The sequence below is a fragment of the Zeus faber genome (genome assembly GCF_960531495.2).
Source record: "Zeus faber genome assembly, chromosome: 22".
Lineage (NCBI taxonomy): Eukaryota > Metazoa > Chordata > Actinopteri > Zeiformes > Zeidae > Zeus > Zeus faber.
Genome location: NC_137209.1, coordinates 20332553 through 20344886, shown reverse-complemented (window position 1 = coordinate 20344886; position 12334 = coordinate 20332553). Strand labels below are relative to the sequence as shown.

Genomic DNA, 12334 nt, shown 5'->3' with positions numbered 1-12334 from the left:
TTACCCGCAATAACTATTTGAGAACGAGTCATTCGTAATGAAGACATCATGACCGTTTACGACAACATAGCGACTTTACTGTGAGGCCGCCTTCAAGACAACACCATCAAAACCCCGGACGATACCGAGCCGCATATGGCGATAACAATATAATGACCCACCCCATCCCAAACATTCATCATGAGAAAGTCCTGACCTCCACCCTGACCCCTGAAGGCAACATTTAACTATATCTCAATATTACAATAACCAAAATCCCAGACCATATCTAGTCTCATATCGCGATATTGATATCATAACCACACCACCACCGTCGCCCAGCACCTACTTGGTACATTAAAAATCATACTTTTTTTTTTTTTTTTAACGCTACTCGACATACTTTGGGACCAGGTTCAGTGTCGGCTCCGGCTCAGAAAAGATGCCGTCCTTGGCCCGCTCCAGGCTGGCCTTGTACTCCTCCAGGTACTCTGCTGGGACGTAGGTAATGCTGTACACGCACACACACACACACACACACACACAAATGAGTCTCCAGAACTATTCCATCGTCGCCACGGCTTTAAACCCAGAGGTATGTCGGCGTCACCGAACCGAAGACGCCCCGAGAGCTCCTTGTGGCAAACGCCGCTGTCACCAGCGAACGCCTAAATCTACCTGCCCATCGCAAGCAGGACGCCAATCACCCCGGAAAAACACCACAAAGTCATTAGTGATCGCGTATTCCGACTGAGAAGTTTCTTTTCTTGTCTTTTTTTTTTCCCTCCCACTGACGGACAAATGTTAAATTGTCCAGCTCGAAATTCGGGCGATTTCTCACATTTCCGAACTGAAAATACGGCGAGTCCGTCTGGAGTGCGGGGAAACGGAGCTGTGTGTCTGGTCCCAACGCCAGCCTCACATCCAAAATAGAAAGACACACCTCGCTGAGGGAACCGATGATGCGGCGATGATGTCGGTGAGTATCATGTAAAGACCTGTGTCTGACTGACCTCCCCATCCCCCCCCCAAAAAAACAGATGTTTGCCATGTTCCTAAATGTCTCGTCAAGTCCAATTTTTTGGACCCTGTCCCAAAAATTTACCGCTGCGGAATGACGGGGCCACTAGGGGGCGCGGCGTCATTTTGTGAGCTGATCGATTCTTCGCTTCAGTCGACTGTTTGAGGGGCACATTTTGAGCGGAGCTGACGGAGCTTGGCGAGACGTGCTCGGTTCGGGTCCCCCCCCCCCGGCGGCACAGTCGAGTGAGTCCAATGGAACGAATCTCGAAGAAGAGAGCGACTCGTTTGGGAGCCAAAACAACAGCAGGCGGCGGCGGCGGCGGCGGGCAGGCAGGGCGGAAACAACAAGCGGCCATTTTCAATCAGCGGTTGGGAGAAGAAAACAGAGACGGGGGGGGGGGGGGAATAAAAACAGGGATTGAGTTACGGAGTTAGTGGAGAGGTTTGTAAAATGCCAAGAGGAGCGAAACCACGGCCGAAGGCTTCGTAAACGTCTCTCTCTCTCTTTTTTTTTTTTCTGAGATGAAATGAACGAGGAAGAAAAAAACAGATTGTGTTGTTAGTCAGTGAAGTCAGTCAGTGGAGACATTTATCCAGGAATAAGATTGAATTGATTTGAACTGAATTAGTTGAAGATTGAATAAAGATTGTATTCGTGCAGTAAATATCAAACTATATCGTAGGGCTGGGCGATATTGACGCAATCCAATGCCGCAATATTTTTGGACAAATACCTCGATATTGATCATTTGATTAACATTTTGGGAGGTGACTCGACTTGGGGTGTATCAGGCCAAGCAGGAAGTTCAGAAAGTAACCATACATTTAACCATATCAAAACATCATGACCTCTTACGATATCTAGCGTCGTATTGCTAACGATATATCGTTAGCAATACGACACCAGAAATCGTTATAACATAACGCCCTAATGCATTGATTTCTATATTATACTGAAAAGCGAAAAATATGTCTTAAATGATCTTGCATTTTATTGATTAATAACCCGATAAAATCAATGTGAGGTAGAAACGATATCGATGCAATAACGATATGTCGCCCCAGCCCCAATATATCGATTTCCACATGACATTCAACTGTGATAAAAAACTCTACGCCTCGCCCTTTATTCTACATTCATCGACTCAACTTGATAAAAATTTACATCGGTTTTTCTTCCTTTTTTCTGGATAAAAGTCTGAGACTTGGATCAAACCAGAATTAGAAGACGGAGGCAGAAGCGGCCGCCGGCCCAGAACCAGAGTGAACGTTAGCCATACTCACACAGAAAATGGGCACAGATCATCCTCGGGTGCACAAGCAGATCTAGAAACGTCAAGAGTTTGGGCTTTTTATGCACTGGAGCTTACACACTGCCAAATCTGGCATGGTACATTAAAAAATAATAGTAATTCTTCATTCCGCTTCAGCTCGATCGACCCAGAACACGTTCATTTTATTTTATTTATTTTGAGAATGAAAGCTCTCCACTAATCCACGCACGTTAAAAAAAAAAAAAAAGATGACAACTAAAACTAAAAGTATGGAAATAACATTTCAAGAATTGAAAGAACCTCTGGGATCCTCGCCAAATTTTCTTTCCCAAATGACTCTGGAGGAGGTCATAACTCTAAGATTTCAAAAGGATTTAAAACGATTTTCTTTGTATTTGAAGGAAAACACAGTGACCTCAGTTGAACTGAAGAAGATCTCAAATTAAAAATCAACACAATTCTCACAAGACAATTCCGCTGCAATTCCACCACTGTTCAAATGACATTTTGATTTAGCTACTATTATTACACTAGCCTCTGGGATACTCGATTCTGAGTGGTCAATATCAGCGGTGGTCCGCAGTCAGTTATTTACGAATAATGACCGCTGATCGGTAAACAATGACCGTTGTCACGGGCAACGGGCAAACTGGTTCTGAAATCATTTCAAATCAATATTCCATCTCAACATGTAATTGTATTTAGCAAATAGTTGTGTAATAAGCGGGGTGATGCGCAGCCAGACGGTCATTATCGCAAAATAACCCCACCCTAGTGACCGGCTGGCTGTACGTTATTAACCCTTTATGTATTTACTCATCGACTGCCTTCCCTAAATAATATCAGGGGGCATATCACCGGCACGTTCATTAGCTATTAAAGGCAACTGCAGATCATTTGCAGGGGGAGCTACAACGTTTTTTCTTTATGACGCAGGCGTCTCTGCCGGCAGAAGCGGCGGCGGGCTCCTACCCCAGGTCGGGCGCGATCAGGGAGTGGCGGCGCAGCAGGGCGCGGGCCTGGGCGTTGGACAGGTTGGCGGCGGGCTCCCCGTTGACGGCCAGGATCAGGTCGCCCACGGCCAGGCGCCCGTCGCGGCTGATGGAGCCGCCGTGGATCACGCTGCGGATCAGCATCCCCAAGCCCTCCTTCATGGCGCTCACCGTCATGCCTTTTCAGGTGGGACGTTCAAATGTTGAAGAATAAATAAATGAATGAAAGTGGGACGCCCGGCGAAGTGAAGCGGAGACGTCGGGCTAAAAAAAAAATATTGGTTTTGCTTTCACAGCGTTTCCATGCAGGTGGAAGGGATTTGATTTGATTTGAAGGCTTCCGTGAAGCCCAATGCATGAAAAATAATAAAAAGGTCGACGTACAATTCTACCACAACTCTACTGCTGTTCAAATCACCGTGTGGTTTATCTGTGGTTACTCCACGGCTCTGAGGAATACTTGATTCCATACCACGCGATGAAGTCGGTTATTTAGTGAATTATGACGTGTGTGTGTTAAATAGGGCTGGGTATTCTTTAAAAAGTTGCGGTACCAGTACCAGTACCTTAAAGTGATACCGATAGCTACAGAGTACTTCATTCCATGCCTTTTTTTTTACTATATCATGTGAATGGAAGGATTCAGCTGCGCGAAAATTCCAACGCTCCTCCCCATCCAAATGATTTTTACACAAATACATCCTGAAAGTGTTGAAATTATTGAAATATCTATAAAATAACTGTAAAAAGTGTACAATGGAGTATTTGGGCGGTGTCATTTTAAACAAATAGCCGGTCCAGGAGGAATGACAACAGCGAGGAAAACCTCCTCCACTGTTGACACAGACGCCTGACCCTTGTTTTAAGACAGACTTGGAAAAACTGTAAACCGGTCACACGTTGCCTGAAATCGAAGAAGGCTTGCCGTGATTGGCTGGCTCGCGGCTGCCGCGGTAGCGGACCCATCGCAGGTGGCAAAACCGTACAGTCCTGGTTTTGTAGATCTGGGTACGAAAAGGATGGAATGCAGGTTTCGCTTGCCTGGAGAAGTCTCCATGCTACTTGGTCTTGTGTTGTCTCGATCTGTACCTTCAAGGCATTCGGTACCAACACCCAGCGCTAATGTTTACTCTGCACCAGGGGCAACGGAAGACTTGAAGAGATCAATGTGGACACGTCCAATTTGACATCATTAACAGTAAATACGTGGGGCCACTTTTGATTTGCGGGCTGCATCGTTCTCTGGAAGCGCTTAAATCAGGAATACCAGTCATTGTGTTGCTCCAAATTAATTTTCCTGTCTCAGTGCGTTCCTTTACTTAACGCGTAATGAGCAATAATAATAATAATAACAAGTAATGTGCGGCCAGACGGTCGTCACCACAGAGCAACCCCCGTCAGGGCGATACGGGGCCCCGGTCACCCGGTCGGGGGGCTGTTCTGCGGTGACGACGGCTCGGCGCACGTTATTAACCCTTCACTATTTTACTCATTAACCGTCCCCCGGAAAAAAAAAAAAGGGGGGGGGGGGCAAATGAGCGCCACGCACCGAGACTGGAGTTGCCCTTGACGACCGTGATGGTCCGCTCGAACTCGCTGCCCGAGGCCAAGGCCACGTCCTGGTCGTCGTCTCTCGCCGATTCTCTGGCCTCCTCCTCCTCCTCCTCCTCCTCCTCCTCCTCACCCTCCTCGACCTCGGGGGAGACAGTCGTATGCAAATTATTCATGGGGCTAAATTAAAATATTTTTGGGGCACCACGGAAACAAGGCGGGTTCAATTTCGGAGGCTTTTCACAAAACAAATAAGCAAGCCGGCCTGCTTATTTTCAGAGGATCTGGTGTAAATACAAAGCGCTGGCGCGGTGCCGGGGTCTATAAAGTCGAATAAATATTGATTTTGGAGTCACGGTTATAATAGACCGTGAACATTCTCATCTCTGTGGAGAAATGATCAATCTTACTTCATTCATTTTAATATTCACTATTTATCTATAATTGATACCATGTTTTCAGAGCTGACAATGAGCCAGAACCTCGTCCACCAAATGCACCTTTTGGGCCCGGGAAAAAGTCCCCTGAATGAAGCCTTTTAAAATGAGGTTTTCTCTCTTAATGAAGCCTTTAAAATTAGTTTTTCTCCCTTACTGAAGCCTTTTAAAATGAGGTTTTCTCCCTTACTGAAGCCTTTTAAAATGAGTTTTTCTCCCTTAATGAAGCCTTTTAAAACAATTTGTTCTACCTTCATGAAGGCCGTGACTTCAGCATCCAGCGGTTCCTCGAGGAGGCGTCGGGTTGCCAGGTACGGGTCGGTACTGGGCGTCAGCGCGTCGTCCACCCCCGGGAGGCTCAGGCCCCTCAAGCTGGAGGGACCGAAAAGAATCTGCTTCTCCGGAGAAAAGGGCTCAGTGTCGTCGGGGAAGGAGGGAGGCGCGTCCAACAGGTCCAGGTCAGACGTCGGCTGAGAAGGAGAACAAATAAAACAAACAAACAAAAAAAAAAAAAGGTGACATTTTAGGGATTTGAACGGTCTTAGATCTGACAGCGGTCTAAAGTCGAAGGTGTTTCGCCATCTTTGGCAATCACTGCATACATCCAAAGCATAACGTTGGCTACAGTAAGAAGCGACACAACATCCTGTTTCTAGTCCCTGAAGTTAGCTTGGATGGGCCCGAAAGAGCTGATCTGAGGAATTTTGACCATTTCCCCCCCGATATATAACCCCCAAAAAGGACTCAACATGGTCTTACACCTTTGCCCCATTGGACTCCATCAGAGCAGAGTGAAAAGCGGCAGCAGAGTGGCACGTTTGTCAGTGGTGAGCAAGGTCGCGCTGTGAACAGTTTAGAAATGACGGAAAACAACATCTTAACAATATGGCCGGAGTCAAAAAAAAAAAAAAAAAAAAAAAGGGGGCGAAACGATCCTTTCATGAAAAAATAAAACCTATCCGTTGATAAAGTGTTAATAGTGGGGAAGCATATTCCTTTGGCAGCCCACAAATAAGGAAATAGAAAGGCATGTGAACTTATGAACCGTGGGTCAGATAATCAGTAGAAGAGCTGGCCCGGTTATAGAAATACCAATATTGACGTGAAGGCCTGTCACATAAAGGACAAAATCTGTACCTAAGCCTTTCAAGGTCGCCTCACCTTGAGGGCAATTGGACGCAGGCTTGCTCTAAGTCTTTCTACACTTGCTATCGGGATTTTTTTTTCCTAAAAATTGTTGTTTATCCTCTTCCGAAAACACTAATGTATATAACTCCCCAGTCACCTTGTGGTGTGCGGATGGGACGGTTTAAGCAGCCACACCTGACCGGGGTCTAGGTGATTGGGTCAGGGTGGCTGCAGGTTAAAACCCCCATCTTCACACTCACTCAGGATAGGATCCCTGTCATGACATGTTCGATCTGCTCCTGGCTAATTCCACCGAGCCTCCTCTCTACCAAACCTGGTCTTTACAACACACCGCCTTCACGCCGTCTGCGTCTCTGTGTCGGAGGGCCCTGAAAACACCACTTGGGTGGCGTGTGTTAGGAGAAACTGCCGCACACCTAAATCACGTTTAGCTTTGAAACTGAAACAACATTCCCCGTGACATTTTGTGCCGCGACCAAAAGAAAACCCATATATTATTATTATTATTATTATTATTATTATTATTATTATTATTATTATTATGCGACGGTAATTCATTTCCCAAAAAAAGGGCAGCGGCTGTTTGCAATCACATATTAATGAAACGTGGACATTCCTAGGGTCGGGGCGACTACCTTGGGCGTGGACGAAAGCCACTCCCTCAGGTGGTCGGACTCGGCGCTGCAGGCGCTGCCGTGGAGGGCGATCATGGACGCCTGGAAGGTGTCGTCGTCCATCCCGGAGTAGGCGCGCTCCAGCGTCCTGTCGCCGGACGGGTCGGCCTCGCCGGCGTCGATCTGTGGGGGGCGGGGGAGGAAAGGGCTTGGGGCGTCGGTTTGGACGGAGTTTCTGGTTCTGCCGCCAGCCGCCGAATCACGGGCCGGCCGGACGGCGACTGGTTCGGACCGACAGAGGTATCGGCCAAAATATCCGAGGGCCGTTCACGAAATGTGGGCGAGTTAAATCAACTCATTGGAACCCGACACTTGGAATTATTTTACTGGGCGGAATTGAAAGCACCGACATTAAAGGAAAACTGCAGAGTTTTTGAAGCGAAACCTTATTTTTTGATCATTGGGAGTCAGTGATGGGCGTCAGATCCAGTATTGCTCGATTGCGGCCGGGCAACGGGGCAACCACGGCCGCGCTCTTCCAACGATTGCCCCGGTGCGTGGCAGAATATAGACTGTAATATGATATAACATCATTTTTTAAATTGACCCACGACTGTCTTTTTAACCTCGGCGGACGGCCATAAAAAGGGCAAACTGTGGTCGCCGAAGAACCTGGTCGCGATCGCCCGACTGAAGCTTTTCTCTCGATACTCTACCTGTCTGTCTGTCTGTCGGTCTGTCGAAGGTTCTGATGCCATGGATTGCCTCCCCAATGATGGAAAAATAGGGTTTAGGAACAAAAAAAAAAGGGAGTTTTCCCTTCGGTGTCAATGTCCAGTGTCAATGTTCCTTTTTAATAAACCGATCCTCTGTTGGCGTTCCAATTTGCGAAAAGTAAACGGAAACCATCGACAGATTTTCCCCGGTTTTCTCCATCCACTTTTTTTTTCTTTTTCCAAATTTCTCTGGACACCCGGTTTGATTTGATAAGTTCTTTAAAATCTCTTTAACTCTAACTGACCAGGGCCGGCTCTGCTCGGTAGAGGACGCCCTCAGTGAGACGCTCTTCCTCCCTGAGACACTCAGTGCTGAAGACGAGTGGGAGGGAATAGCCACATATTCCCTGGAAAGAGGGGGGAGACTGACATTTACATGGAAGAATGGTAATAATAATAATAATAATAATAATAATAAACAACTTGATTTTTGATTTCAGAGACATTCAGTTGAGTTAACAGATTGATTAAGGAGTTAAGTTCAGCTGAAGTTCTAACATCTTAGAGAGATGCCGTTTGGGAATTCTATGGAGCATTTTTTGCCCTTTTTCAGAGCTGGGAAGAATTATTATAACTTTTGTTTTAGATGCAGCAATTACAGCAGTAATTTTACAATGTTGTGGATTGTTTATGGATTATATATACATAAAAATATAAAAATCATGTACAATATATAAATATATATCATTATATTTTAGTCTTTAGCCTTTTAATCTCGAATAAACAGATTTTTCCAAACATTTATTGGCTTAAGTGGACTACTTTCAAGAGCCAAAATAATAATATAACAATATTGTACATCAAATCTATGGTATATGAAAAATGATACCATATTAAAACAATGGCCATATTAAAGCATAAAGCAATACAAAATAAATTTAATTTAATTGAAATAATTATACAAAATTACATACGTTTATAAAAAATCGATACAAAAAATAACGTGCAATATTATATGTTTTATAATATTATATGTGAAAAAAATAAAAAAAATGTGGGATTTCATCAGGAAAAGCCAGGTCATTCTGTGTAAAATGTGTGTGTTGACTACGAAAACTCCATTTGAACTAATTTGGACCAAAGATTGAGAGCGAAGGACAGGGTTCCCACAAACTTGTAGTAACTTTTTCCATAGTATTTCACCCCATTTCCATGACTTTATTGAAGTCGTTTGAAATAGGTTGGCTCAGTAATCATGCTCTCACTCCAGTGTGGCATGCCTGGGGGCAACCCAACCTTAAGACACATGGAGTAGGGCGCAATTCCAAATGTGGAGAATCACGCACACGGGGACTCACACTTGGTTTCCCCACAACTAAATAGTTGGCTGTCGGGGAACATCGCTGGGAAAAGGTCACCCGTGCTAGTACACAAGCTGTACGAGTAACGCCAGTTATCCGGCCCGGCTACGGCAAGCGTGAAAAACGCGCCGAGGCGGGCAGTCTGTTGAGCCGCCTCTCGGTTGTCTTGGTGCGTAACGTCAAACATTTTGGTGCAGAGCGTACGTGCATCTAGCGCGGCTAGCGTCCGCCGCTCTCTGGAGCCACGTGTTATATTTGTCGTTCGAAAGCCATAGCTTTTTAAAGGGGGGCCTATTAGGTTCTTTTCAAGAAGTTGATATATGGTCCTAGGTCCCGAAAACATGTTTTGTTTTTTTCTTCCTGAAAATACCACTCCGATTATGCAGGCCTCTAAACCGTAGTGATACAAAACGGGCTGTTTTTTTCGTGGGAGGAGCCACCCTCCCGAGGCCCCGAGTCCTGTCAGCCAATGGGGTTTGAGCACAGCGCAGCCTGTGCAGCGCAGCACTAGATTTTAAATAAGTATAACGCAAGGAACATTGCGTGACGTTAGATGTGTTTTGGGATTTTTATGAACATATTTTAAAAAATAGCCAAAAAAAGTGTATCTTCTGTTAATTACAAACCATTTCCAGGCCTGGAAACAGTTTTTCTAATTTCATAACCTCTCCAGCAATTTCAGGACCGTGGGAACACCGAAAGGAGGAAAATTCCAGGGTGAGAAAGTCCCCCCGTGTTTTTTTTGTTCCGGCCGCGGACTAAACCGGTTGATTCCACTCGTTTCACCGCTCTGAACCGGAGAGAGAGAGCCGAGAGGGGAGGGGGTTGCTGTGGGATTACACCGGGCGATACGACACAATAAACCCCCGGAAAGGAGAAGCTCAGAACCCCACAGAGACGTCCCACAGCCCCCTAATCCACACAGAGGTCTCCATGTGTAATCCCACGGCAGAGTCCGTAGAAAGAAGCCGCAGCTCCAGAGGCTACAAGAAGGCAGAGCCAAGAAATAATCCATGCCAGGACTACAGCCTGGAGCCAAAAACAAACAAACAAAAAACAAAAAATACAGTATATATCCATGTATTTTGCCAAGTGCCTCGTTGCGGCACCAGAAATTCGATAACGGAACAATATCAAACAAAGGGCCGCGGTGTATTTTAAGTAGTGTTTAACTCCGCTGTCTTCCCCGCATCAAATATTTAACACGTTGGTAAGAGGATCCCGGTGTTATTACAGGAGACGCCGGACGATAGAAAGTCAGGAAGACACAAAAAGACAGGCCCCATGCATTAGGGCCACCGTTTTCATATCGATATCCGTTCGATCTGATGGTGACGAACCAACCAACAAACAAACAAAAATTGGTGAATTTCTTTCAGGCGGCAGTTTGGTCTGGGCACCGTGACAAGAAGATGGTGACTTTTCCGATGCGGGAGGAAAATAAAATACAATCGCTCACACCGACGCTACTGACGATAATACGAAGGAATGAACAAAGGAAAAGATAGTCGTACGAACGAACGACAAACAAACAAAGAAATTGTGAATTTCAAACGGGCGGCGCTTTGATCACTGTGACGAGCTGAGGAGGCCGTCAAAAGAATCACCGTTTGACAGCGATTCTACTGATGATGCTACGACTACTTACGAACGAACGAATAAGCGAACGGACGGACGAACGAACGAACGGTGATTTCCTTACAGGCAGCGGTTTGGCCACTCCGATCTGGACGGCGCCGAGCCTGGCCCCCTTCAGGGCCTGGACGGCGTCCTCCAGGCTGGCGTTCTCCAGGTCGGTGGCGTTGACGAACATGAGGCGGTCGCCGGGCAGCAGCCGGCCGTCCCGCTCGGCCACGCCCCCCGGAACCAGGGAGCGGATCACGATCACCGTCTTCACCGGGTCCATGGGGTCCTGCGGTAAGTTACCATGACGTTAATATTACGTTTAGAGCCGGTTGAAGTGAAGTTCCCAATTTTTTTTACCCCTCTGAGTCTGAGCCCCCTCCTATTTGAAGATGAGATACTTTTTTTACATGTATTTATTCGCGTTTTTTCGGTACACAGCACATTAGAACATGTCGTTTTTGACTCAGTTGCAATTTATGCTCAAATGGATTTTCACCATCATAAATTACGGGAATTCTTTATTTAAGGTGTTTTAAATTATTTAACTCATTGTTGCTCAATTTGTTTAATTGAACGTTAATTCATTCGTCAAATAATATGTACAAACTTAGAAACACAAACTTTTGTTTCTAAGACATAAGGGGGGTCAAGTTGCTGATGCATTCCAGGGTTAAAATAAACAATGCATTTTTCCATGTATTAATGAGCCAGTGAGTTTTTGTCTTAACTGGATAAATTTCCATAGTTTTTAGTGTGTACAATACCTAACGTCACACAGCCATCGGCCCATTTGTTACAATTGACACTCAAAATAACAACCGTGCGTATATTTCAACCAATATTTGCGTCGTTGGGAAGCACGGGTTTAAAGGCAGCGTTAAATGTGCCAACTTGAATTCATTGATTATCGTTGTCGTTCATTTTATGCCACTATCCCAGTACGAGCCTGTCATGGTGTCATAATACAAACAGCCGTTCACCGGCATTGAGCATCGTCACGACAACCCCCAACAGTTGTGATGGGGCGACGGCTGAGGTAAGCGTCCCCCTCGTTCCCACCTGATAGTCCAGGATGCTGAAGCCCAGGCCCCCTTCCCCCTTCTCCAGCTCGATGTTCTGGATCTCCGACTCCCACATGGCCAGCGCCGCCGCGCCCGGCGTCTCCTCCACCACCGCCGCCGCCGCCGTCGCCGCCTCGTCTTTCCCTTCCCTCCGCTCGCTCGGCTCTCCTGGAGCCGTGAGGCCGCTCGGGTCGATGGGTTTCTGCCGAAAAGACATTCCATTTGAATGACTTGACCTTTTTTCTTTGTCTTCAATCTGAGTTTATTTTTTTTTTTACATTAATTCGCTGCCACTTGCCCATATTGGGTCGGCGAGTCACGAGTTAGCTACTAGTTCTACTTTACATTTAGCAGACGCTTTTATCCAAAGTGACTTACAATTATTCAAACATCGACGGACGCAGCCATCAGGGGCAATTGGGGGTTAAGTGTCTTGCTCAAGGACACTACAGCATGCTAGCAGGAGCAACCTTTAGATTAGTAGACTACCAGGTCTACCGCCTGAGCTACCTCCAGTTCTACAGTAACAACCGCAGTGAAAATGAAGTCGT

General features: G+C 46.1%; 1 protein-coding gene across 6 annotated transcripts in view; it reads right to left on the bottom strand.

The window, feature by feature from the left end:
* mpdz (multiple PDZ domain crumbs cell polarity complex component) overlaps window positions 1-12334 on the bottom strand; it is a 76941-nt gene that overhangs the window by 38928 nt on the left and 25679 nt on the right. For 5 of the 6 annotated variants that reach the window (XM_080023309.1, XM_080023311.1, XM_080023312.1 and 2 more), the window contains exons 16-23: window positions 11782-11985; window positions 10799-11008; window positions 7041-7202; window positions 5508-5726; window positions 4818-4962; window positions 3249-3447; window positions 2287-2328; window positions 383-490 (exon numbers count right to left, since the gene is read on the bottom strand). In XM_080023309.1, the coding sequence (XP_079879435.1) occupies window positions 383-490; window positions 2287-2328; window positions 3249-3447; window positions 4818-4962; window positions 5508-5726; window positions 7041-7202; window positions 10799-11008; window positions 11782-11985 (1289 nt within the window). The remainder of the gene's footprint in view (window positions 1-382; window positions 491-2286; window positions 2329-3248; window positions 3448-4817; window positions 4963-5507; window positions 5727-7040; window positions 7203-10798; window positions 11009-11781; window positions 11986-12334) is intronic. The other variant, XM_080023310.1, reaches the window with a different exon arrangement.